The sequence below is a fragment of the Leptonotus elevatus genome, chromosome 11 (genome assembly GCF_054856555.1).
Source record: "Leptonotus elevatus isolate MCC_2025b chromosome 11, RoL_Lele_1.0, whole genome shotgun sequence".
Taxonomy (NCBI): Eukaryota; Metazoa; Chordata; class Actinopteri; order Syngnathiformes; family Syngnathidae; genus Leptonotus; species Leptonotus elevatus.
Window position 1 is genome coordinate 24,094,867 of NC_141249.1, and position 25,963 is coordinate 24,120,829.

The 25,963-nt window shown below is 43.8% G+C and overlaps 5 protein-coding genes across 6 annotated transcripts in view; 2 read left to right on the forward strand and 3 right to left on the reverse strand.

The window, feature by feature from the left end:
* trappc8 (trafficking protein particle complex subunit 8) overlaps window positions 1-11,191 on the forward strand; it is a 41,012-nt gene extending 29,821 nt beyond the window's left edge. The window contains exons 37-42 of the transcript XR_015096405.1: window positions 3,370-3,592; window positions 4,236-4,309; window positions 5,815-6,028; window positions 6,283-6,466; window positions 8,991-9,140; window positions 9,686-11,191. The gene's annotated coding sequence lies outside the window, so the exon portion shown is untranslated. The remainder of the gene's footprint in view (window positions 1-3,369; window positions 3,593-4,235; window positions 4,310-5,814; window positions 6,029-6,282; window positions 6,467-8,990; window positions 9,141-9,685) is intronic.
* LOC147166613 (alpha-2-HS-glycoprotein-like) lies at window positions 2,360-4,737 on the reverse strand. Its single transcript, XM_086088235.1, has 7 exons — window positions 4,118-4,737; window positions 3,560-3,670; window positions 3,404-3,488; window positions 3,005-3,174; window positions 2,809-2,925; window positions 2,612-2,692; window positions 2,360-2,524 (listed from the first exon to the last, which is right to left on the reverse strand). The coding sequence occupies exons 1-7, from the start codon at window positions 4,319-4,321 to the stop codon at window positions 2,384-2,386; spliced, it is 909 nt and encodes a 302-aa protein (XP_085944361.1). The 5' UTR covers window positions 4,322-4,737; the 3' UTR covers window positions 2,360-2,383.
* LOC147166614 (antihemorrhagic factor cHLP-B-like) lies at window positions 7,211-9,338 on the reverse strand. Its single transcript, XM_086088227.1, has 7 exons — window positions 8,958-9,338; window positions 8,620-8,730; window positions 8,463-8,547; window positions 7,829-7,998; window positions 7,646-7,762; window positions 7,500-7,580; window positions 7,211-7,424 (listed from the first exon to the last, which is right to left on the reverse strand). The coding sequence occupies exons 1-7, from the start codon at window positions 9,153-9,155 to the stop codon at window positions 7,266-7,268; spliced, it is 921 nt and encodes a 306-aa protein (XP_085944353.1). The 5' UTR covers window positions 9,156-9,338; the 3' UTR covers window positions 7,211-7,265.
* Window positions 9,726-17,775, forward strand: sass6 (SAS-6 centriolar assembly protein). Of its 2 annotated transcripts, none has more exons than XM_086088225.1 (16): window positions 9,726-9,868; window positions 11,411-11,471; window positions 12,706-12,785; window positions 12,875-12,979; window positions 14,001-14,169; window positions 14,855-14,932; window positions 15,121-15,240; window positions 15,315-15,506; window positions 15,869-16,063; window positions 16,132-16,221; window positions 16,400-16,579; window positions 16,903-16,984; window positions 17,059-17,132; window positions 17,216-17,280; window positions 17,354-17,451; window positions 17,558-17,775. In XM_086088225.1, the coding sequence occupies exons 1-16, from the start codon at window positions 9,807-9,809 to the stop codon at window positions 17,611-17,613; spliced, it is 1,707 nt and encodes a 568-aa protein (XP_085944351.1). In that variant the 5' UTR covers window positions 9,726-9,806; the 3' UTR covers window positions 17,614-17,775. The 2 variants fall into 2 exon arrangements, with proteins under 2 accessions (XP_085944351.1, XP_085944352.1); XM_086088226.1 differs by having other exon boundaries at window positions 17,219-17,280.
* An 866-nt stretch (window positions 17,776-18,641) lies between these two features.
* On the reverse strand, window positions 18,642-25,959 carry LOC147166616 (leucine-rich repeat-containing protein 24-like). The gene is made up of 8 exons (XM_086088222.1): window positions 25,474-25,959; window positions 24,570-24,769; window positions 23,752-23,838; window positions 23,365-23,556; window positions 22,303-22,471; window positions 21,946-22,211; window positions 20,875-21,441; window positions 18,642-20,345 (listed from the first exon to the last, which is right to left on the reverse strand). The coding sequence occupies exons 2-8, from the start codon at window positions 24,756-24,758 to the stop codon at window positions 19,965-19,967; spliced, it is 1,851 nt and encodes a 616-aa protein (XP_085944348.1). The 5' UTR covers window positions 24,759-24,769; window positions 25,474-25,959; the 3' UTR covers window positions 18,642-19,964.
* Between the last annotated feature and the right edge of the window lie 4 nt (window positions 25,960-25,963).

The window sequence follows — 25,963 nt, forward strand, 5'->3', positions numbered from 1 at the left end:
ATTCAAATTAGACCTTTATTTTACATATATATACAGCATAGTTAATTTTGCTATTAGCATAATACTGCTATTGTTGTCCATAGGGGGCATTAAAAAAATAAAATAAAATAAAATAAAAACTATATATGTATAGATAGGTCTGATGCCACTGAACATTTTGAGCGGTTGAAAGTGAAAAATATTCATAAATGACTAAGTTATCTCACTTCAAAGGAAATGCCTGATTTTGGCAAAATTACAAGAGTTTTGTGCTATTCAGAAAAATGCCATTGTGAAAAACTGGGCATGCATAAAAAAATTATATTGTTATGACTTATGGACTTATTCAAGCCTCTAAATATGTCATATGAAATATTCAAATTAGACCTTTATTTTACATATATATACAGCATAGTTAATTTTGCTATTAGCATAATACTGCTATTGTTGTCCATAGGGGGCATTAAAAAAATAAAATAAAAACTATATATGTATAGATAGGTCTGATGCCACTGAACATTTTGAGCGGTTGAAAGTGAAAAAAATATTCATAAATGACTAAGTTATCTCACTTCAAAGGAAATGCCTGATTTTGGCAAAATTACAAGAGTTTTGTGCTATTCAGAAAAATGCCATTGTGAAAAACTGGGCATGCATAAAAAAATTATATTGTTATGACTTATGGACTTATTCAAGGCTCTAAATATGTAATATGAAATATTCAAATTAGACCTTTATTTTACATATATATACAGCATAGTTAATTTTGCTATTAGCATAATACTGCTATTATTGTCCATAGAGGGCATTAAAAAAAAATTTTTTTTAACTATGTATAGATAGGTCTGATGCCAGTGAACATTTTGAGCGGTTGAAAGTGAAAAAAATATTCATAAATGACTAAGTTATCTCACTTCAAAGGAAATGCCAGATTTTGGCAACAATTACAAGAATTTAATCAAAAAAAAACGCCCAAGGTTTAAGGAGGCTGACGACCAATCACAGAGGAGGGCAAATGCCTGACACCTGTGTGCTCAATTAGCACACAGGTGTGGTGGGCGGGTCTTCAATCAATCACCATGGTGACGACTCATTGCAATCTGCAAATCATTGATGATCCCTTATTAATGGACATTCCAAATGTATGAACATGCAATAAAGAGGATTGGGTTAAAAAAACAAACAGCAAATTTGAAAATATTTAAAGAATGCCTTTTTTTTTAAAGAAAAAGTCATTCTGTTTTACTAGGAAAAAAATCCCAAGTAGTACTTTAACAATTATTATTTTTCAAACAAGTTTGATTTTTTTTTCTTTTCGCAGCAGCAATACAAAATATGTTTAAGCCAAATTTAGAATCCTATGAAAATATTTCAATTGAAATTTCAAATATGGATAAATGAAAAATCACAGGGAGGGACTCAGCGTCGAGCCGCTACTCCTCCGCGTTGAGAGGAACCAGTTGAGGTGGCTCGGGCATCTGGTTCGGATGCCTCTTGGACGCCTCCCTGGGGAGGTGTTCCGGGCATGTCCTACCGGCGGGAGGCCCCGGGGACGACCCGGGACACGCTGGAGAGACTACGTCTCTCGGCTGGCCTGGGAACGCCTTGGGATCCCGTCTGAGGAGCAGGCTGAAGTGGCTGGGGAGAGGGAAGTCTGGGCTTCCCTGCTAAAGCTGCTGCCCCCGCGACCTGACCCCGGATAAGCGGAATTGAAGACGGACGGACGGAAAAATCACCTCCTCCAAAATATTCAGAATGAAAAAATATTGAAAAATCTGAACATGCGAGTACATGCAGTTGCTGAACCGCGAGTAGCCAAAGCACAGATTGGTTGACTGTAAAGACAAGGAAAAGGGGGGGGAGGAGTTACCCCACATGCTGAGTGCTCCTTTGATCGTAATGACCCCCAGAAAACTTGCTTTTAGCCTGGTGCTAAAACAAACTTTTTTTGAACCAATTTAACCAGGAAAATCACTTTTTCAAGGGAGTCCTGAGGCGCACTGAAACAATTCATCACATGCAGTTAAAACAGGTTAATGACTTAATTTCCAGGTTCTTTAAAATGGTATCAAACTGAGGCGGCGCCCAGACGGAAGCAAATCCGGCTCGGTTCCTCAAACAAATCTCGTCCACACAGGAACGTTTCAAGACTTGCGTGTGTCCAAAAGAAGACGCTGAGGACGTTTAACGGCTGTAATGTATATGCCCAACATATTCGATGGAGCCCAGACTAACATGTGGGAGGGCAAAGGTCACAGGCAGAAAAATGGCAAGTCCTTGAAACCTTATGTTCATAGTTTTATTTTTTTTCAAAAGCAACCAAGCACACACCACAGACTTAAATGTTTTTTTTTTTTATTGTTAATCACGAGTGCCAAGCACAACGCCATGTTCAGCCTTTGGATCAATATGGCTGATTGACAATAAGCGGGAAGGGACAAATGTGATGGACGGCCGGCTTGCGGATTCCCAGCTGCGCCTTGCAAGCGAAAGCTTCCGGCCTTTGATGGAACAACGGTCCGCATGCGGGGTCCGACGCAGACTTCTGTGGGATGGGAAAAATAATAATAATAATAATTATGAGGTGCTTTGTGCGTACAAGTAACGACATGAATTTTTGTTGTTGACTTACTTGCGGCGGATAAAATTCACATTTAAGTTCCGCAATTTTAGCTTCCCTGTCGTAATAAGTGGCCTGGCAAAAGACGTGAACCTGAAAGGGAAAATAAATGCCGTCAAAATAAAGTAAAATGAAAGACAGTTGACAATCCTGACAAAGAAAACATTTGTCTTGGTTTGAACGTTGCATTAGCATGACGGCTAACTGACAGCTTGATTGGGGCAGAGAGGCGTGCAGGGTGCAAACGCAATGTTGGCCTCTCGGTGGCAGTCCGTCTCCACCAGGGCCAACTTGAGACTCGTCTGCGTGCCAAAGCCGAGAATGTACTGCCACGCAGGAAAAGACGGTTTCAAAACAAAAATACTCATTTGGCCTGTGATGCAGCAAAAGCAGTATTTCGCCCACCACGCTTGTCAGCTGAGCAATCTCCATCAGGGTGAAGAAATTGCGGTGTTGGCCCTCGCGGTTGAATTGGAGCACCACCTGGTGTGCCGCTTTCTCGCCTCTTGGGTCATCCAGGGACAACAAGACGGGGCAGTCGGGACAAATCATGACCATTTCCGCGTTGGTGTGTTCTGAAAACAGCCGGCATGTTAACAAAAGTCCACACGCAAACAAAACCAAAAACAAACCAAAAAGCAGGTGAGGCAAAATAAAACTTGCCCTTAAAGGAAAGTTTCAAGTTTACATGGAGTGAGCGGGAAAGGATTCTGACTGCAATTCATCTTTTCAGAAGCATTTTCTAAATCAAATCATTTGACTCTGGTCAGTTTCCAACAACGGCGAGCGTTGGTGGCGCCTTACCTGGTCTGGTGGTGCAAAGGTGACTGCTGACCGAGGCCGTGCCGGATGCCACCGCAAGACGGACGCCGCACGTCGCCACCGCACCCTGAAACCAACAAGCCCTCATGAGCTGGCACCATGACGGGAGGGGGGCGAAGGTTGCGACGGAATAATTACACGTTCAGCAAATCTGAAGGGGACGCACTGCTGGTGAGATTTAGGGTTGCTGAAGTGACATTTGGTCTGCACCAGCTTGAGAGACACGTCCACGTGGCAGCCGCCCGGCACCTGATGGGGGGCCCCCCCAAAAAAAAATTTACATTTTGAAACTGTCAAAACTATTTCAACTTAGGAATTGGATTGATTAAATGGGAATGCTAAGCTAACCTGTTCACGAAAATGAACGTTTGGAAAGAAATTTAAACTGAGTAAATAGATTTTATTGTATTAAAAAAAGAAAAAAAAGTCAGTTTCCTAAATTTTAAAGTACAATTTACACAGGGAAAAAAAATACTAATAAAGTTTTTTGCTTTAGTTCACAAGCCAAAATTTTGGGGGTCAGGGGATATGTCGCTTCTGCATCTCACAAAAACTGTCAAATTAAGGTGAATCATTTCATAGCAAATTTTAAGACAAACAAAAAGCTAAAAGATCATTACACACTTGATAATTCCATTACTTCCTTAAAAAAAAAATTTTTTTTTAAAGCATGCGGTGCTAATGCTAAACGCTAACCTGTTGATATTTGCTGCCGAGGATCTTGTTGAGCTTAAACTTGAAGCCGTGCTTGTGCTGCCAATTGATATGCTGGACGGCAATGTTGACCAGCGTCTCCACGCCATCTTTCCTGCAGGTGACCCCCGGCAAAGGCGCCGTCCTCAGGAGGGCCAGCGGGGCCAAGGCGCACCACAGCAGACCAACAAACAGGTGAGCGACCATCGTGAAGAACAGCAGATGACGAAAACACACTTGGGTGCACACTTTAAGCAGGATGACGAGCTCGGACCGCCAATCGCACGGGAGGTCAAACAGCTGGCACGTGTGAGCTCATTAGTGGCAGACCTGCTTGCAATCAGTGGCCAAAAATCAGGACACGCGCAATCGAGCAAACGATCAAAGTGGAGAAAAATCCGCGTCCGACCACAACAAAGTTTGAATTGTACAAAACAAACTCATTTTTAAGAAGGGAAAAATATATGATTTTTGGACAAAAGTTGCCGTTTTTACTTTTATTATTTGAATTCAATTTTCCATCATTTGCTTTTCCAAAAACTGTTTTCTATGGACTTTTTCTCAGAGAAATGCTTGATCGCCCCCCCACATCAATTCCTTCTTTGAAGAAGAAAGAAAAATATTATTTATAGCTTAGAATATTTACAATTTATCATGAAAAAAGTTTTATTTCGACAAAAAAGTGATATATTTTTCAAGAAAGTGGTTTTGTCTTAAAAAAAAAAAGAGGAAAAATCTTGTTTGGACAAAAAATGTGTTTTATAATTTTATAATATAAATAAAATGTTTTTGGTTTTGTGTATATGTATATATATATATATATATATATCCCCCATCAATTCCTTCTTTGAAGAAGAAAGAAAAAAATTATTTATAGCTTAGAATATTTACAATTTATCATGAAAAAAAGTTTTATTTCGATAAAAAAGTCATATATTTTTCATTTTTTATAATATAAATAAAATGTTTTTGGTTTTGTGTATATGTATATATATACACACAGCGTTTCCCCCCCCCCCCCCCCGTTTTTATTTTATTTTTTTACATGGGGAAAAAATGCCTATTTGAGGTAAAATGAGTATTTTTCAAGATAATGGCTGTACAAAGAAAAACCTTTTTGAGGAAAAAAAAAGTCATATTTCAAGTATGTATTTATTTTTTCAAGAAAAAAAAACACTTTTTGAGGTCAAGTAGCAACATTAAGATTAAAAAATATATTTAAAAAAATAAAAGACAATATCTTCTGGGAATGTATTTTTCAGTATTTTATTTTAAATATATACAAATATTTTTATTATTTGAAGAAAAAAAGAATGTCATTTTTTGGGGGGTGAACAAAACATTACCCCCCAAGCCCCCATCCCCACCTCCCCCCCAAGGGAAAAAAAAAATCACAACAAGAAACGCTTTATCTTTGGAGAAAATGCCTGGAGTGGCGCTGTGGAGCAGCCACAGGGAGTTAACGGAAAGCGTAGAAGAAGAATCACTTTGTATTTTTATTTTATTGCAATCTACAGAACAAACATGGCTTTGCATGTATCGAAAGAACATGAAAAAGACGAACACAATGGCGGCTGATTGAAGCACAACACCGCTTGTTGAGCGTGGGAATAAAGAAGCAAAATATTTTGCTGCAGAAGCAAGCTAAGGAGGCCAAGCAAAACAATTACTACACGGCTATCCGCCATTGTTGTAGACAGACTGACGGTTCGCGCGAGAATTGGCGCATACGTCATCAATCTGCGACAATGCCTCGTCATGGAACTGCGGCCATGACGTCATCACGGGAGGAGTATCCTGCATACGGTGTCCAGACGGACGGTTTTGAAATCTTTCCACTCTGGAGCCCGCTTTCAAAAGGGATCGGTTACAAGCTCCGAAACGGCGCCATCGTGTGGACAAACGGCCTAAACGGTAAGAAACTTGTGAGGATACATTGAAAGGGGCTTTCGTGTGGGCGGGGCCTGAGACTCTTGGCTTTCTTTCGAGCTAAATGTCAGATTTCCTCAAGTGTCCATGCGTGTGCCATTTAAAAAACAATATAAGATTTTGTGTGGGAATGTTGATGATCACATCATTTTGTCCTCGCCTTTCTTTCTCCAAGAACTTGTTTGCTTGGTTTGGTAAGCAGTAAAGTGTTCCATCCAACGCCTTTCTCTATCTGCCAGGCTGAAGGTTCGACGAAATTTGCGGTTCCCGGACCTGAACGCCAGCGGCCATCCAAAGTTTGCCGAAAGTCCAGAACTGGAGCGTTGCAAACCGCAAAACACTTTTCCTTTTGATGAAGTCTCTCTGCTGACGTCGTGTTCCTCAACCTGCAAGACTCGAATCGGGGCCAAACGTCCACAAATGGTGAGCGCAGCAACCGCAGACATGAAGCACATTGTACAAGTTGGTGCTTGAAATTGGGTTGAAAAGTGTTCAGGTTAACTTTGCCAGTCCCACATTTGCATCACATCGGGTTAAGATCTTTTTGGGGTCCTCTTTACTTCTATTCTCGTACCTGGTGCTAGTCCGCGTTGTGCCCTTTTTCATTTCGCATCTCGATTACAAAATCAACAGGCAACATTCAGCGGCATTTAAGTTAACCTCGCTGTAAAACAAACTCAAATCTTATTGCTTTGTAAATGTGTCATGCAGCAAAAAGATTCCGTTTTTCATCAGTTCCTTGATCAAATCTAAGAACGTCCCCCACGAGAGACGAGATGAATTCAACTCAAGATCCAATTCCATTAGTTGAACTGATAGACAAGAAAAATATTCAGCCAAAAGAGAGTTTGTCAGAAATGTTTATGCTTTGACTCATTTTCAGTGTTTTATGGCGCTTGCTTTTTCAACATATTTACTTACCCACTTAGTTTCATATTCGGTCTTTATTCCAGGACATATTTACTCCATGGCCAGCAATTATCATCACTGATGGTTTTAAAAATGCTTAAGTGCAAAGAGTTTTGGTAAACCTTAAATTAATTCATTTAAGGAAAATTTTGGAAGAAATATTCACAAATTTTATCCCAATCCAATTTGGACCCAGTTCTTAGCCTTTAGCATGACAGCCAACTGTCCAAGCCCAAACGGCAGCCATGTTTGAAAAGAAGACCTTCAATCATGTGATCACAGAAGAGCAGCAGCAATTTTTTATGAAATATTTTTATTGAAGTTGCTGCGTGTCAAGCGGGAAGGGACAAATGTGGTGGATGGACGGCTGAGGATTTCTCAGCTTGGCCTTGCAAACGCAAGCTTCCGAACTCTGGTGGAATAACGGCCTGCAGACGGGCTCCGGCTCGCCAGCCGGGAGGGGCTCGGAATTCTGCGGAGAACCCCAGAGGAACGATGAGGCACTCGGCGCGTACAAGTCCACGGTGCGCTTTTGCTCAAGACTTACTTTTGGGGGGTACGTTTCACAGTCCAGTTCTCCCACTTGTCGGTGCGAGTTGTAATAGGACGCTTGGCAATAGACGTGATTCTTCAAAAGACAACAAGTCAGATCACGTGAAAAAATAAAAATGGCAACAAGCTAAGCTAACTCACAGCTCGGTCGGGGCAGCGAGGCGTGCAGGCGGCAAACGTGCCCTTGGACTCTCGGGGACACGTGGTCTCCACCAGGGCAAACTTCAGACGGGTGATGGTGCCGATGTTCACGTTGTCCTGAAGACGACGAGGCGTTCAAGTGGACAATAAAGTCTAAAGAAAAGCGGAAAGGCGAGTCCTTACCGCGGCTGTGAGCTGAGCCACTTCCATCAGGGTGAAGTAATTGTGGTGTTGGCTCTCCCGGTTGAACTTGAGCACCGCCTCCTGCACGGCGCTCACGCCCGTCGGGTCGTCCAGAGGCAACAACTCGGGGCAGGAGGGACAAACCATTAGCAGCTCCTTGTTGGCCAGTTCTGCACACGTCATCATGAGCCAAAAGACAACGTTTTAGAGAAGAAACTCAAATGGCATTTGAACTTTTATCAGACAACCTTTCACAAAACGTAAACGCACTTATTCAGAACCTTCCACATGATTTACTAAAAGGCCAAGTAAACAAACATTATTGCTATGCATTTTCTAGCTAGCCAATCAGAGCAGACAATGACGGCCCATTCATTCCAATTACATCCAAAAAGCACAACACCTCATTTCGAAACACCGCTTCAATTATTAAAGTTGCGGTTCTGCATTTTATTTTTTTTATAAACACAAACCGACGGTTCAGCCATGTTTTTGTGAGATGATTTTTTTGGCTGTTCCATTTTAAAGAACCATATATTAAAGACCATTTGTATCCAGACACGATTCCTAAATATCGCTGATGTTGATCTAAAAAATAAAAACAGGGTGACAGGGTGCGTTTGTGTGTGATGACCTGGTCTGGTGGTGCAGTCGTATTTGGTGATTTTGGCCACGCCCCACATCACCCAGAATTCAACACTGCAGGTGGCCACTGCGCCCTGGAAACAGAAAAACAATTAGAACGTTAGCATCCTTAGCAGCCGTCGACTTGAGCGCGAAAGAATATTCACCCGTTCGTCCAGCCGCCACAGTTGACATTCGTCGGCAGGTTTGGGGTTGCTGAAGTGACATTTGGTCTGCACCAGCTTCACGTTCACGTCGATGTGGCAACCGCCGGAAAACTGAAAGACAAAAAGAGAATCATGAGCCTGTTAAGACGCTTTTCATGAGTCACTCCTTGAAGATGCCGTTTGTGCCACTAACCATGCTAGGTGGCTAAATGTTAGCATTGCTACAACAAAAAGCATGGTCAACACGTGTTGGCATTTGAAATTTGCATTTTTTTTAAACACCAAATGAATGTTTTACCAGTAAAGGAATACAAACTATTATCATGCTAAGCGCTAACCTGTTGGTAACTGCTGCTCTGGACCTCCTGCAGCCTGAACTTGAACCCGTGCTTGTGCCTCCCGTTGATGTGCTGGACGGCCATGCCAGCCGCCGCCTTCGCGCTGTCCTCGCCGCACGTCACCGTTTGTGTCACCACAAAGCCTGGCAGAGCCGCCGCGCACCAGAGCAGAACCGCAAATAGGTGAGTCGCCATCATGACAAACGATCGAGAAGCGCAAACAACGCACGGCAGCCGTAGAGGACAAACTGCTCGCAAGCACTTTAAGGAGGCTGACGACCAATCACAGAGGAGGACAAATGCCTGACACCTGTGTGCTCAATTAGCACACAGGTGTGGTGGGCGGGTCTTCAATCAATCACCATGGTGACGACTCATTGCCTCAGCTGAGTGTTGGGAAAGAAAAAAAAAATACACGTTGATTGTTTTAGGAAAACTTTATATTATACGGAAGCGTATTGCATTTACTTGCGAAAAAAAACGATTGTTTTTTTCGTAATAATTTTTTTGGGGGGGAGCTTTTTTTTGTGTAATTTTTTTATTTTCAGTTTTATTGAACATTTGGAGTTATGTACTTATCCAGGAGAAACTGGAGAAATATCCAATAACATAGAATAATGAAAAGAAAATACACACAATAAAAACAAGGGATATTTTTGTCAAGTGAATGCAATACATTTCCGTACAAAGCGACAAATGGGATATGAAATAAAGTGCTGTCCTGCCAGTTCTATCAATAGGGGGCGTTAATGCGCATTTTGCCGGCAGTCCGCCGAGTAAGCCGAAACAGCACGACGAAGAAGAAAAGCTCAACAAAGAAGAAGAAATACGATCGGTTGGCGGTCTAACATGGAGGCAATTTTCAGCGAACTTGTCAAAGTTATCATCAGATGTGGACACTGCGACGAAAGGTACACGACAAAGGCGCACTTGAGCTTTTTGTTAGTATTTTATTTCATGTTTTACTTGACGGTTGGTCAAGTTTGCCGTCTTGCTTGAACGACCGACTGTCACTTGAGAGTTGACAAAAGTAGAACATAGCAGACGATAAGTGAAATGGTTTGCGATGAATTCTATTTCGGACGCTTTGTTTGTTTCAACGGTTTCTTAATGTGCTTTGCTGTGTGAATTGGAAGACAAAATCTAATTGAATTGTCTCAAATATTTGTATTGATGAAGCTAGAATAATACATCTAACTATGCCTTTTAAAAACACATTTATTTATGCTGGCGTTTGACACGAGTTGGACACCTGAATTGTATTTTCATCTCAATTTTTTATTTATTGTGTTTTATCTCAATCACAATTTTAATTTCCTAGTTTTAATAGCGGTTATTTTTTATATATACTAGCTGATCCAAATCTATCTCCATTTGATTGTTTTTACATTTGCATTCTTTCTTTCCTATTGTGTTTATCATCGTGTTATTAATATGTGAATCAATTTGGGCAGTGTTCATGTAAATGTGCAATATAAATAAAAATTGTTCAATAGTGAGATGAACGTATTTTTCTACTGCCACCACAAAAAAAGAAAATTCACTGACATTCATATTGTTTGAAATACATTAATTGTGATCTTGTATTTCATGTACAATACAGGCTAAAAGTTTGGACACACCTTCTCATTCAATTCATTTGCTTTATTTTCACAACTATGTACTTTGTAGATTCTCACTGAAGGCATCAAAACTATGACAACAAATGAACACATTTGGAGTTATGTACTTAACAAAAAAAATGGTTAAAATAAATAACCCCCCTTTTCTCTGATGACTTTTTTGCACTTGGCATTTTCTCAATGAGCTTCAAAAGGTAGTCAGTCACCTGACAGGCTTTTCCAACAGTCAGTCAAGAGCAAGAGTATGCAAAAAATAACCAGAGCAAAGCATGGCTATTTTGAAGAATCTATAACATAAAACATGTTTTGAGTTATTTCACTTTTTTTTGTGAAGTACATAACTCCACATCAGTTCATACATAGTTTTGATGCCTTCAGTGAGAATCTACAAAGTAACCAGTCATGAGAATAAAGCACATGCATTGTATAAGAAAGTGTGTCCAAACTTTTGGCCTGTAGTGTGTGTGTGTACATGTGTGTGTTTTTAAATACAATACCTATAATTGTTGATATTTTCATCCGGAGCCATTTTTTAAGGAAACTTGCTGAATGGAGCTATGGTGAATTTTGATTGCAGAAGATTTGGTCTAATTAAACTTATTTATAATTGTGTTGACTTGTGTTTTTTATATTTTGTTTTGTTTTGTTCACAGTTTGTTGCATATTTCTTGTGTTTGTTTGAGTTTTGCCTTGTTTGACGCTGCTGTCCGTTCTGCAGCCATGTCGACGTTGCAAACGACAATCTTTTCTCAAAGGCCTTATGGAGAAATGAAGGTTAAATAAAAACAGCGTAAAAAATGAAAGTAAACGACGGTGCTTTTCTTGTTACAGAAAAGCACACATCCGCGTCACTATTGAGCTTCAGCCGAGCACGAGTTGCGTTCGCCAGCAAGTGAGTATGCCGTTGGTTTATTTGCAGTAAAAAAAAAAAAAATCCTTGCCGTTTCCTGTCTTCACTCCATCATTTTTTTCTGTCACCACTCGCCCCTTTCAAAAGGTTTAGGCAAAGATGACATTGCAGTATTTGTTCTCGCTTGCACAGACACTCTCACGTTCACTTTGTCACTGTCTACAAATGAGTCGTATAGCATCACTTTGAGGAAGAAAAAAACAACAACTCTGTGCTCGCACTGTTCTCAATAAGAGGCACAGTGTGCTTGCTTCAAGTTGTTTGTCACTCCCAGTTGAAGATGACTGAAAACGTACCCATAAAAAAGGCATTGATAAATCAACAACAAATTGGTTATCAAATGAATCCATAATTCTTTTTGTGAAGCAATTAATCATTTGGAGACCTTGTTTAATTTAGAATTGTCCAAACCCTTGGAATTTCACCCTCTCAACCAAATACATTGTGAGATTTCTGTAGTCTTCCATGAAAGCATTTGTGTTTTCTCCAAAATAAGACGTTTGTGTATACCTGCTTTTACTTTGAAAAACAATGATCAATATTGGTTTGAAATTTCTTTTCTTCAGACAATAATTGTACTTTGTCCAGTAAAAAGAAAACTGCCTTCTCTTGCTGACAGTTTGGGCAGTCACTCCAGCCTTCATCATGCGGAACTTTATTTTGAAGGAACAAGTCTGCGCTCCATGTCCAAAATGCTCAACATTTTTGGCATATTTTCTGAAATGTTACTGAATCATAATTCATTTATCTTGGTGCATTTTTGGCACTGTCAATTCAAATTCATGTCCTGTTTTTGAATAAACAGATTGTTTATTGTTGATTAATTGACAAAATAATGGACAGATTAATCGATTATTTCATCATTATTATTAGTCGTTAGATTCAGCGCTAAAACTTTGCATATTTAAAAAGCTAAATATTCACCCAAACTATATCAGCAGGCCTAGCTAGTTTATTAGCTAAAAGCTAACATATAATGCAAAAGGTTTGTAGGTGTGGTACCGATGATTAGCATGAATTTTACTCACAAGCTTTCGTACAACTTCTACTTTAACACACACACACACACAGAGCAGCAACACATACAAACAGCATAAAACTGGAAATTAATTGGGGACCTTCTCTGCTTCTTCTTCTTGGACACAGGTGTGTCACTTTTATGGGGGGTGCAAGTGAAGTGATTTGAAAGATATTTTCTGTGGTCTTTGCTCATCAGGATATTGTGGTGAGATTAACCAATGACGCCGATCCACATTTTTTCTTCAGCCTTACGATAACTAAGGAAGAGTTCCAAAGGTTTGCCTAAGAAGAAGTGCGCACAATCACATGCAGTTAGTTTAGTATGCTTTGTTTTTCAAACTTGATTATTTTATTTTTTTGTGTAGATTGAAAGTCCAGCAGGCGCTCCTTATTGAATTCACGTCATTCCCCGAGTTGCTGACTCAGCTTCTTGGGCAGTGCCAGTCGGAGCAGAATTGCAGCCATCCCAGGTACGCGCGCACGCACGCACGCACGCACGCCTCCTTCCAATGACACCACCACCACTCTTTCACTTCCTCCTGCATCAGGATTGACCGCTTCCACTTTCTCATACACAACACCACGTTTTGTCTCTATTTGCCATCACTAAGCCTGTAAAACTCCCTAAAAGCACAAATGTCCTGAATTATGCATGCAAGAGCTCAAATCTTTTCTTTTTAGGAAAGTGAAACATCAGTCGTTTGTCTTCTTTCTAAAAAAGTCATCCATATTAGTTTGTCAATTGTGCTGTATCAATACAAACGGTTGTAATGGAGCAGCTTACATTTTTTTTCTTTTTCGTAAATTGCAATATGCGTAGTGTGTCTTCTTTTTTGGTAAGTTTGATTCATTGTGTAAACACTAATGACCTTTTATGATGGGGTTTGAGTTACACGTTATATGAAAGCCTAGCCTTGAAAAAGAAAGTGGATGTGGAAGGCGTCCACAGACGGGGATTTGGCGCCGGCCAATCAAAATCGTCTATTTGCGTGACGTCATCTTCGTGAGCAACTTTGCTCTTCAAGTTTTTCCCGCAACAACGACATAAGTCATTCACTACTGTCTCTCTTTGGCTGGATGTTGGATTTTTACTCCGTCTCTTCCAAAAAGACTTCAACGAGTGGCTTTCCTGACGTCACGCCCGCTCTTCGCTCATTGGTTCATTCCACTGTCTGTTCGCGCAGGTTTGGCCCGCCTCAGAAATGCGACGGATAGGACGGTTGAGCAGCCTCACTCTCCGGCAAAAACAGCACCGGTATTTGCTTTCGCTGAATAAATGTCCTTGGAAGCTCTCTTTTTTTTTTTCTCCCTCCATTTGTGCCATCCGTGTTAGCATAAAGTCGTTTCAAATGAGTTTGACTTGCTGCCCAAAAACCAAAAACGGATGCCGACCCTTGACGTCCGCCATCTTGGTTTACAGAATGGCACGTTAGGTAACGAAACTTGCATGACTGTTTTGTTTTTTGTTTGTTTTCTTCTTTTGCTGTGCAGGTTCCAGCTGCTGCTGTCATGTGACTTGCCGTCCCTGGAAGGCCCCGCCCACCTGAGCGTGATGGAGACCAGCTCCTTCAAGCACATCAACCAGCTTTCTCTCACGCTGACGCCGGGTTCGGACACGCACGTCAAGGACTACCTGGCGTCCTGTCTGGCCTCTCTCAAGGTGACGCCCCGTTAAAAACGGCTTTGGCTTTTGAAAGCCGACAGATGGGCCTGCTCGTTCCCAGATGGCTCATGGATGATGAAATAGTATTCACTTCTGGTTTTCCATTTTATTATTTAGCATTCATTTTATTGTAAGTCATTCTCCTAAAGAATACATGAACATTTCTTTGATTGCCTCAGGAGGTAAATGACTGAAAGAATAAAATAATACATTCAAATGAATTTTCTTTCAATGTGCTTTAAGTAAGTACGTTTTAAATGTATTTGATTTCTTTAGTTGCCATTTTGGATGAGTGCAGCCTTTGGCCCAGGGTAACAAAAATACAAATAAAATGCAGTCAACAGCATGTGGCGCTCTGGCAAAGAGGCAGTCGCTTTCAAAGAACATGAATTATGAATATTATTCGTAATACTAACAGTATGATGTCTAACAACGCATCATCACCTCAAGTGCAACATTGATGAAGAGAAAAAAACACAGAAAACGATGCAAGATGAGAGGAACCTACCGTTATTGATTGTGCGATCTCGGTTGGGCTCATAAACAAAAAAATGCCTGTTATGAAAATTGAGCCGACCAGGCGAGCAGCATGTGATCACATGCGATTGTTTTGTCTTCAGACTTGATGAAGCATGTGGCTGTTCTCCCAAAATGGATGCCTTGTTGTCGTCTTGTGTTTCAGGTCGAGAAAGAAGCCCTGGAGGTCAAACTGCAAAAAACTGAAGATGATCTTACCAGGCGGCTCAATAACGCCGAGCAGGTTTGTTTGTTTGTTTATGACCATTATTCAAAACGGCAAATGGAACAAACACAAGCTTCATTGACTAATCCTCAGATTTTGTAAGGCTGATTATCGGCCTAATTATCGTCCCGGCCGATAATCAGTCTATCAGACTAAAACTTAAAAATGAGATTAAAGTGACGTTCCATGCTGCAACGTCGCTGCAGACGCTGTCCGAGAAGAAGAACGAGACGGAGCGTCTGCGTTTGGACTGGACCCTGCAGAGCAGCTCGCTTTCCAGCCGTCACGCTGACGAGTTGCGGTCCGAGCGGGAGAAGGCGGCCGAGGTGAGGCCCCAAGATCCCGCCTCGCACCCGCTCCCCCGTCACTTCCACGCCTCGCTGACGACGGCGTGTCACAGTTGCAGGACGGCCTGCGGCAGCAGATGCGGCAACTGCGGCAGGATTTGGAGAGCGCTCACCAGCGCAGCAGTCTGCAGATGCAGAACCGCCTGGCAGAACTGGAGACCTCCTGCAGCGAGCTGGGCGACAGGAATTTCAAGAGTGAGGCCGCCGTCAGGGATCTCACGTCCAAGATGGCGGGTGTTGAGGAGGTTTGTCCATGAGTAGCGAAGAGTTTGATGATTTTTTTTTGTTTCACGGTGCAGTCAGCCCCCATTTGTTGTCGGCATACGTTGTAGACACGCATGCCATATGGAGAGATTATTTTTACTATATGTATTTCACAATTACTACTAAAAGGAATCCATTCTTTAAACACTACTAAGCAAACGTGATTTGACTTTCACGACGAGCCAAAAATAGCTTGTAAACTTCACATGGTGAACTTCATTTGACCTCATGTAAACTTTTGATTACACAACAGTTGAAAGTTTTTGGCACAACATGGAGCTTAGCAACAACATTCACAAGAGGGAGCTTGGCAGAGGTCACTTTGGACTTTGTGTGTGCGCAGGAGTACCAGCGCGCCATGCAGCAGGTGGCGTCACTGCGGCGCGAGAACGCCACCCTGGACGCGGCGCTGCACGACAAGAAGCGGCAGGCCGAGCAGCTTCAGGCGCGAGTGCTCTCTCTGGAGCAGGAAGCCAAAGACAAGGAGCAAAAGATGAGTCGAACCCAGGAGGTGCTGAAGGCCACGCAGGAGCAGAAGGTTTGTGCCCGCCGACGACATTAACGCTGGGAGGCCACCGCCGCATCACGCCCGCTTTTGTTCTGCAGGAATCCTTCAAGGAAAACGCCGCCGGCAAAGAAGCTCAGCTACGAAAACTTCAAGCCGAGGTGGAGTTTTTATCTGCGGATGTCAAGAAGGTTTGTCATGTTCCTCTTTATATTAACTACAATGAAAAGTCCAAAACTCTCCATGTGCAAATGTTGGCGGCATCTTGGATTGAATGGCATCAGAGCGCCATCTGGTGGACAAACGGCGCAAGGACATGATTCGGAGTCGCCCGAAGAGGGTTTGAATGTGTTTCTCGCACGTTCTCAGGGCAACGAGATCATCAGGAAGTTTCAGTGCGAGCTGCAAGTTCAGCAGGACAAGAACAAAGACAAGAACGTGGCGCTGGTGGCGCAGGAGAAAGTCGTGCGGGAAACCTCCGCCAAACTGGAGCGAGCCCAGAAGGAAGTGCGGGATGCTCGCCGGCAGATCCACGACAAGGACCAGCAGGTGACGACCGCGCACGAGGCTCACACCCACACGTGCTTTTTTTTGCTACGTGGTCGGGCCGGTATTCTGGGATTTTACAGACTTGTGGGGCCCACTTGTCCTTTGTGGAGCCATTTTGGAGGACAACTTTAGACCTCTTTTTGAGGGTCAAGACTTGGTTTGAGAGTTTAGCTTTGAATTGGGTTATGGTTGAGGTTAGGGTAAGGACTAGGGGTAGGCAATCATTTTTGATGGTTGGGGTTAGGGGGAGGGGCTACGAAATGCATGATGTCAATGAGATGGCCCCACAGAGATGGTAAAACAAGCTTGTGTGTGTGTGTCAGATCACAAGTCTGAAGGAGCAGCTGGAGTCGAGCGTGCAGAAGTTGTCGGAGACGAAAGAATTGTTGCAGAACAACGAGAACGGTGAGGAGCGTCCATCTTGTACGGAGCGCGCAGCCGTGCGAGTGACACGTGCGTTGGTGTGTTGTCGTCGTCAGTGATCAGTTGGCTGAACAAGCAGCTGAACGAGAAGCAGCTGAACGAGAAGGATCCGGAGCCGGCGGGACTTCGAGTAAGAGAGCGCGCCGTCGTCTTTGCCGCTCGGACGCCCCTGACCGAGCGCTCGCCGTCTTTTGTCGTCTCGTTTGTTCCCAGCAGACTCACTTTTATCCTCACGTGACAAAAGCTGCCGCCGCTCCTGACGTCCTTCACAGACACGCGTGAGTTGACGCGACTTGCTCTCGATCAGAATAACACGATTGAATATGAAACGTGACCGTTTATCGCGAGCAGAGTGAGCGACTGCGTCGGCGGCCTGGATGCCAAATATTTTAAGAAGAGAGACGACAGCATCCCCGTGGACGCGCTTCCCAACGCTCTCCTCCCCAGAGGTGACTTCACACCATCGACTGGCGCCACGCCATGACATCACAATATGACGTCACACGTAATCGACGACATCACGTTCACCGGCCGTTTCTTGTCTTTCCTCGTCAGAGTTGCCGCCTGCACGCAGCAAAGCGCCTTTGCCTTCAGCGTACTTCCCCAGTTAAATGCACACACGCACACTGCACGCTCTTGATGTTTCGTATGATTTGCACACTGCACGCTCGCGTCCTGCTTTGTTATCGTTGTTAATCGCCTTTGTTCATGTCGTCCGTCATTGTTGTTTACTTTGAATTGTTTTTTCTTGATTAAATTAAGCTCAGATTGTGGTTATTGCCCTCGCTAGGCTGCCTTTTAACTTTCAGAGTCACGTGGAAAAAAGCAGTGAGGGCAAAATGGAGTCACATTTGTAAACAAACAAAAATGATGAATCGCCATATTAATGGTCAGGTGACGTTCAACTGCAGCGTCACTCATCATGGTGCCGTTCTTGGCTCAATTGATAAGAGGCAGTTGTGTAGTGACCGAAGGTTCGTAATTGAGTCCAAAAAGTGAGTTTTCTCAGATTTTTGCTCGAAAACTCAACTAACACGAACGGAGCTTACACAGTCAAATTTGTAGAGTACGTTTGACTCTAAAAAGAGTATCTGGTGCCGCTCTAAACACTTGGAAGAGAGTAAATTATACTCATTTTGACTGTACGAGAGGAGTGGCCTATCCCATCACAATAAACTAGTAAAGTTTTTTTTTACTCAGAAATTCTAAGTACATTTTAGAAGAAACATTTTTGAGTACATTTTATTAGTTTATTTAAATAAATAAATAAAAAAGCTAGCACAAGGGTTGCGGGCCGCTCTACCACCTGAGCTATGCCACGCCTACTCTTTGCTGATATCCAGGAGACCCAAAAAATTCTCTCGTACACAAAATATTTTACTCTCTTCCAAGTGTAAATTTGAACCTGTTTAGAGTCAAACGTACTCTACAAAATTGACTGTATTTTGTCACTGAACACAGTAGATCGCTCTAAAGCAGCTGCCAGACAGAAAATTCATATTTCTGTCATGAGGTTAAAAAGGAACACGTTAGCAATGGAGAAGAAACTTACCACTGTCGCCATTTTATTTGGGCATTAATGGAGGTTTCCGTCATTTGTTTTGTTTATTTGTGAAATGCGGAGCTAACAAGCAAGCAACCAACATCGTTTGTTTTATTGACAAGCTCGTCACAACTCTTCGTTGGCACAAAATGTTGAACGATAACAAACGTTGCTATCGTTTCAGATGGGGGGGGGGGGGGTCACACCCTTACAACCCCCCCTCCCACCCCTCAAACCTGTCGGAATGAAAACAACAATAACACCAAGACTGTAAACACGACAACTGCTACATGCTAACGAGCACAACCACATTTGCTAAAAATGACGAGCGTGCACACGCTTGTCCACTCGCCGAAGGACGAGCACGGACACACTGGAAAGAAAATTCCACAATCAAGTCTTCATTTCTGGGGTTCAAAAAGGTGTCATATCACAAAAAAACACATCAAAAGTCACATCACTGAAGCGATCGTGTGAAATTTTGCCAACGCGCTCGCTACTTGCTCCCATTTCAACTTGATGACAATCAGACAAGATTTCGACACCTTTTCAGTGAGGAAAAAGTGTCACATTATTCTTAAGACTTCAAATACACCTTTCTCTGGGAAATGAATATATGTTATTGTCCCCCAAGAAATTACATTTGAAAGAATACATCTGTGGAGAAAATATGTTTTTTCCTTTAAAAAAAACTATATTTTTGAACAAAATACATCTTTTTTTCCTCAAAAAAAAATACATTTTATTAAAATTCCATCTTTTTCACCTTTGCAGAATTTTTGATTTCCTGAGAAGAAGAAAAGCCCCCAGAAAAATAAGCCTTTTTGTGAAGGCTTAAGCTTTGACTGATTTCTCACAAAATATGCTTGGGGGTGATTTTCAAAAAACACAACATTCTGACTTTTTTCCCAAAACCATGAAAAATGTGCAATTGTTCTGGGGGAGAGAAAAAAAGCAATTATTTTTCTTTCTAACAAGACACTGACTTTTGTGTTTGATGTGTTACACTAAAAGGCATGAGGGGAGTAATTCTCTAAAAGGAAGCTTTGTTTTCGTATAGTTGCACAACAGGGCAAAGTGACCTTAACTCACCTTCACTTTAGTTCATTGTATCATAATAGTAGCACTCATTTAGTTTTCTTTCCAGTGTGTCCGTAATCCTCCTCCGTACGCTACGCTAGCACCTTGCTAGCCAATTAGCATCTGGCCGGTTCAACAGTCCGTGTCAAGCGGGTTTTTTTGGCTTGGTTTTTGTCTCGCTCTTTTCCCAAAGAAGACAAGTACGAAGAAGAAGCGCGTGCGCGAGAACATGACGAAAGTCCAGAAAGCTGCTCGCTCGGCTCTCAAAGCGTCAACATGGTTTGTCCGAGGAGTTCCGGTCAAAGCGCAGAGGGTCGGGGTCGCAGTGTCGGCCGGTGTTCAGCAGTGGATCTCGTAGGCCATCTGAGAGTCCACGAACAAGCCGGCGTGGTTGAGGAACGCGCCCTCGCCCTCGGACGTCATGACCGGCTCCGCCTCCCCGCCCTCGCCCGCCATTCTCCGCACGGTCCGAATGTCGCCGTCCGCCTCGCCGGGGCTGGCGGGCGGCTGCGGGCCGGCCGCCGAGGAACCCGAGCGGCTGCTGGCGTCGGACGGGGCGGGGCCGCGGGCCGGTGGTGCGGCGGGCGGGGCCGGCGGCAGCACGGGTTTGGCGCGGTTCAGGACGAACATTTCGTGGCCGCGCTCGTCCCGGAACTCTTCCAGCTGGGCGAACGTCGTCGGCCCGTCCGAGTAGTCGTTCACGTACAGGATGCTCTCCTCCTGATGCCAAAACAGCAGCAGCAGCAACGTTACATATAAATCAAGCTTTTTCTTCAAAAATTTACGGGAGAGGATTAGGGCCAGTGAAGAGAGAGAAAAAAAAGGTTGGCAGGATTATGACTTTAAAGTCAAAATTCTTAGATTAAAGTCAGAATTTTCCATTTATAATTTGAATTCTGAGAATGTAATACGAAACTAAACTTTCCGGGGAAAAATAACTTTACTCTGAATAATAACTTTTCCAGCGGCAGGAAAAAAAAAAAATAATTCGTGTTGGGAGATTCCCAAAAACTTTCAGTCTAAAAAAAAAAAAAAAATCTGTGAAAACAATCCCCCCCAAATATGACTTTTCTGGGAAAAAATACTGTCCTGGCAAAACTTACTAACTTGTCTCAAAATTACGACAGCGTAAACAAAAATTTACTTTCTGGGGAGAACCTCAGCTCTGAAGAAAATTCCTCTTGGTTAAGAAAAAAAAAAATCAATTTGTTAGTAGCTAACGAGGAGAGGATGTCGTGCGTGCGCGTACTTTGTGTGCGGCGTGCGCGTCCTTGTGGCCCCGCAGACGTCGGCTGTAGATCATGGCGAGCAGCAGCAGGGCGGTGAGCGCCAGCAGCGAGATGCCGGCAGCGATGGCCGTCTGCGTGGCGGCGCCCAGCGCGCCGAAGGCCATGCTGCCCAACGCGTACAGCGGCTCCCGGCTCACGTCGCCGCCGCCGCCGCTCCTCAGGCGGGGCCACGCCGGCACGTCGGGGGGGCCCGCCTGCGCCCAGCCTGCCCAGATGGACGACGATGACGAAGACGACGAGTTGATGGCCAGTTGGAAGGTGACCCGCGCCGCGCCGCCCGCGTTCCAGGCCTCGCACTCGTAGAAGCCGGCGTGCGCCACCGTCACGTTGCTGAGGAAGAGCATCCCGCTGCCCGTGTCGGGGTCAAAGTGCGAGGCGCCGCCGTCGCCGCTCTTCTGGACGTGCGCCCGGCCGCCTTCTGAAGGCTCCCCGCTGCCGCCCGCTCCTCGGGTCCCGCCGCCAAGGTCCTGCACCAGCCCTCGGGGCGCCGGCGACACCTTGCCTGAAGACGCCTTCCTCCAGGTCACCTGCCACCGGCCGGCGCAGACAGGTAAGTACACTCAAAGAATTGAAAGTCATTTCTCAGCAATAAATACCTGAATAAAAATAAAGTACAAACATTGTTCTTTTCATCAAGATGAAAACTTTTTTTTTTAATGCTGTAAAAAAAACAACAAAAAAATATCTAAAAAAAGGTTTTGTTAAAATTGAAAGAATTTTTTCAAGAACAAATCTTGGAAGAGAAGAGAACATATTTAATGTTACTTAAGTTGAAAAAAAAAACGTTTTAAAAAAAGGTTATAAAAAAGGTAAAGTATTGAAACTGAGATGAAAATGCTTTTTTTTTTTCTTTTTTTCTTTTTTTTTTAGGAAAAAAATGACAAGCAATTTCTTTCAAGAAATTATGATTATTTTTATAAAATCTGTGCTTTCAAGAATGCATGTTTTCCTTTTCTTAACATACATTCTTACCTACCAAAAAACAAAAAAGGTGTTGCTGTTAAAAGCGAAGGCTGTTTTTGCGTGCTGACCTGCGGGCGTGGGTATCCGGAGGCGTGGCAGGAGACTCGCAGGCTGTCGCCGAGGCGCACCGCCAGCCGCCGGGGCTCCAGCTGCACCAGGGGGGGGATGCACACCAGGCTGTTGGGCGGCACCTCCAGCAGGCCGAGGCGCGACAGCCGCGGCGGCTCGCGGCAGCGCAGGCGGCGCCGCTCGGACGAGCTGAGCAGACGCCGGCCCTCCTCGTCCATCCAGCTCCTCAGCCAGTGCAGGGCGCAGTCGCAGCGCCACGGGTTCTCTGCGGGCCGACGGCCGGCCGGGCGGTGAAGCAGCATGTGGCTCGTTAACGATTGCGCCTTTGCGTTGTCGGCCATTTTGCGGAAGCTCACCGGTGATGCGCAGCACCTGCAAGCTGACCAGCGGCCGGAGCGCGGCGGCCGCCAAGGTGTGCAGGCGGTTCCCGCTCAGGTCCAGCAGCGCCAGCGACGTCAGACCCGCCAGCGCCTGCTCGCCCACCGCCTCCACCTCGTTGCGCTGCACGTGCAGCTCCTGCAGCCGCTGAGGACGCAAAACAACACAAGGGAAAAGAAGCTCCACAACGTTCCTTCGAATAGCGAGACGCCGTCCCCAAAATCGGACTTTTAACAAACATATCAAACGTCAACAGTTTTTCCTTTTAAAAACAAGCAATTTCTTTCTTTAAAAAGGAAAACGTTTTCCTTGTTAGTCAAGTATTTTTGGGAAAAATTTATATTAAAAACATTATAGTTATAATATATATATATAGGTAATAACATCAGTGATGAGAAGAAATAGACTTCAAAACGATGACTGGATTTCTCCCCCCAAAAACTTGTTTGATGAAAACGGATTCCTTAAACTCACTTTTTTGAAAAACTTTTTTCCTTAGACTTAAAAAAATAAAATAAAAAAAGTTGCCTGGAAAATATCTTCTTCGAAAATGAATAGCCTACTTTTTATACAAAAAGGAATTATTTAATTAATTGCTCAAAAGTTTGAAAAAAATAGGTAATGGAAAATACAACTTTTCCTTGAAAAAGGTTTTTTCCTTGAATTAGCAGTAAAACTTCCATCAACGTTTTTCTTGGAAAATATTTTTCTTGTCATTTTAATGTATTTTATTTATTCATCATTTAATTGAAAAACAGTGGACCCCTTCTGCCCCCAAAATGTTTTGTTCGAATCCACGAATTTACGTTTTTCATTTCAATATTTGTATTATTATTATTTATTTTTTTACACCTCCCCTTTCTGATTTTCTTGGAAAATGCATTTTTTTCTTTTTTTGAAGAATTTTTTGAGGGGTTAAAAACAAACAATGCTTTTAATTGGGCATCAGTTTGGCTCCGATTTCCCCCTGCCAATAGCAAAGGACCACCCACGGGAAGCTTGCTTTCCCCCCCCCCCTCCCCCCCCATTGCGCGCGTCACCTGCAGGCCATGGAAGGTGAAGTCGAGCAAGCGTGTGATGTCATTTGCGGCCAGGTAGAGGATGCGCAGGTGTCGGAGTCCCCGGAAGGTGTCGGCCGTCACCGAGCGAATCCTGTTCCCGTCCAGCGCCAGCTCCAGCAGCTGCGTCTGCGTCTGGAACGAGCCCGGCTCCACCGCAGAGATGCTGTTGTTCTGGGGGGGGGGCGTTGTCCAGCCGCCACATTTCATTTGCATAATTGTGCGCAGGGTTGGCCAGTCCAGGTTCAGAAAGGAAAAAGCCCGCCACAGTTTGGCTTTAGCCACACGGGCTTCTACTCAACTTCCAGGGAACCAAACGGTGTCAGGCTTTTTCCTTGGATTTGACGTGTCTGCGTGCGTGTGCCTTACCTGCAGGTAGAGGTAGTGCAGGTGCGCAAGCGGGGTGAGGTCCTGCCGGTGGATCTGACCGATCGCATTGTCCTGCAGGAACAGCGTCTGCGAGGATACGCGACAACAACATCAAAAGGTTGGAAAGGTCATCGGGTCATCGAATGCTTGAATGAACACATATTGGAAGTTAGGTCAAAACTTTATTGAAATGAAGAAATAAGTACGTTTTTAGGGAAGTATGGATATTTTTTTGACTTGGGGGAAAATATAGACTTTCTAAAACTAAAACTAAAAAACGGAATGACTTGGTCTTTGAAAAAGAAAAATCACCCTGAAGAAAAAACTTATTTTCATCCCAAAAAAGTACAACTTTTTTTTTATACGCCTTTTTCTATTTTTGAAAGATCTTTGTACAGTTAGTCACTTTTTTGCTCACGACTGCCACCTCTGGCCAATGCGTAACTGCAGCATGTGTGTCAGGCTCGTTCATTCTTAAAGCGACAGCCACAGTTGACAAACAAAGACATGACTTCAAATGAGGTAAGAAAAGCTCCGCCCCTTCCCAAAGAAATTGTGGCGTGTGACGGTCGGCACACTCTACTAAAAGGGAAGATCAAAGCTGAAAGGTGTGGTCAGAGTCAAACAGTCAGGGCTCTTCGTACTCATCTGGGCATTGGTGGAGCATGCATGATGTTGAAAAAAGCGACAATATGGCACAATGCACTTTAAAAAGAAAAAAAGTACTTATTTTCCTCGCAAAACATACTTTTTTTTTTTTTTTTTTTTTTTTCAAGCTGAAGAAATAAGATGGAGTGCATGTTGTTGCTTTTTGTTACCTGCGTGGATGCGGGCACCTGCTCGGGTAAGACGACGAGGCCGGTGGATCCGCACTCCACCGTCAGGCTGTAACATCGGCAGCTCGCCGGGCAGGAAACGGAAGCGGCGGCGAACGGCCGGACGAGCAAGATGACGAAGATGATGATGACCCGGGCCGTGAGGAAGGCCGGCTGCGGCGGCGGCGGCATGGCCACGCGCTCTGAAACCAACCAAAAAAACGAAATCCTGCATCTTGTGTGGGTGTACCTAATATTGCGGCCAGACCTCAGGTGCTGACGACCATTTGCCATTTTCGTGAATTGATACGCGATGGATTTGTAAATTGTAAATTCATGTCGTCATATGTTGATGTCACATTTATAGCTTCTACTCTTGACATGTCAATCATGAGGAAGACAAATGGCAACACGATGGAAGTCATACAACTCCGAAACATCTGATGCTACACTTTCCTGCTTCTCAACCAAATCGGTTTGCTCTACTTTTGGCTGAGAAAGCACTGTTTTTTTTTTTTGTGGTTTGGCTGTTGATTGCATAAAGAACTGAAGAAGCTACAAGCTTTTTTGACAGCCAACACTTTCGGTAGTTTTTTTCCCCCTCCCTTCACATAAATGATGAGTCAAAGTGCTCGTCTGGCTTGATCATAACATTCCACCACTTTCCTCCTAAACAGCTCTTTCATGATTTCAAACAAACAGAGCAGACAATATACACACACCAATTGCGCTCGTATATCGCTGAGCAGCAGGAAAACCGCGACGGTCATTCGGGGCAATAATGCAAATTCCTAAAACAATCCAATCAAGAAAATCGTCATGTGGTGTTTGCGCGTGTTTGCCAGCCTCCATCTCATACAATGGAGGACGCGTGCACATGGATTGTCTTGTACTGTGGGTCGCCTACCTGGTGATGAAGACGGAGGAAGAGGAGGACGACGACGACGACGCGCTTTCCTTGGCAAGCGTCGACGATCATTTGACGTCCACCATGAGGATGACGATGAGGAGGAGGAGGAGGAGGAAAATGCGCGGCCCGTTTGGCGTCGTCTGAGGATGCAAGAATTGACCGAAGGATGGAAAGCAAGGAAGAATGTCGTCCGAGCGTAAAGGTGCTCCCTGGTCTGCTTCTTCGGATCCAAACGTCAGGCGGCATGCGTTGTTCCAAAACACGCACGCAGGTGTTTCCTCGACGCCTCCCTCTTCATCCTCCGAACGCTTCGTTCGTCGCGCTGCTCACTTCCGGCCGCATTCTCTCCACAATAAAACACGTCTGAAACACAAACACTGCAACGTAAACCACTGTCATAAGTAGTAAACAATTAGTAGTTACTTAAAATAAAAAGACTAGGCTGCAGTGCTACTTTCCTTGTGGATTGACATTTGCGTCCATACGC

Bases quoted from the DNA above. Each gene is read 5' to 3' on its own strand.
- LOC147166614 (XM_086088227.1), bottom strand. From the start codon at position 9,155: ATGATGGCGACTCACCTATTTGCGGTTCTGCTCTGGTGCGCGGCGGCT. The intron at 8,731-8,957 runs GTTAGCGCTTAG...TTTGTCTTTCAG, and splicing joins AGAGCAGCAGTTACCAACAG to TTTTCCGGCGGTTGCCACAT. The intron at 8,548-8,619 runs GTGAATATTCTT...TTCTGTTTCCAG, and splicing joins TGTGGCGGCTGGACGAACGG to GGCGCAGTGGCCACCTGCAG.
- sass6 (XM_086088225.1), top strand. From the start codon at position 9,807: ATGGAGGCAATTTTCAGCGAACTTGTCAAAGTTATCATCAGATGTGGA. The intron at 9,869-11,410 runs GTACACGACAAA...TTCTTGTTACAG, and splicing joins TGTGGACACTGCGACGAAAG to AAAAGCACACATCCGCGTCA. The intron at 12,786-12,874 runs GTTTGCCTAAGA...TTTTTTGTGTAG, and splicing joins ACTAAGGAAGAGTTCCAAAG to ATTGAAAGTCCAGCAGGCGC.
- LOC147166613 (XM_086088235.1), bottom strand. From the start codon at position 4,321: ATGGTCGCTCACCTGTTTGTTGGTCTGCTGTGGTGCGCCTTGGCCCCG. The intron at 3,175-3,403 runs GTAAGGCGCCAC...GGCTGTTTTCAG, and splicing joins CCTTTGCACCACCAGACCAG to AACACACCAACGCGGAAATG. The intron at 2,693-2,808 runs GTCAGTTAGCCG...TTTCCCTTTCAG, and splicing joins CTCTCTGCCCCAATCAAGCT to GTTCACGTCTTTTGCCAGGC.
- LOC147166616 (XM_086088222.1), bottom strand. From the start codon at position 24,758: ATGCCGCCGCCGCCGCAGCCGGCCTTCCTCACGGCCCGGGTCATCATC. The intron at 23,839-24,569 runs GTAACAAAAAGC...GTATCCTCGCAG, and splicing joins AGGTGCCCGCATCCACGCAG to ACGCTGTTCCTGCAGGACAA. The intron at 21,442-21,945 runs GTCAGCACGCAA...GGCCGGTGGCAG, and splicing joins CCGGATACCCACGCCCGCAG to GTGACCTGGAGGAAGGCGTC.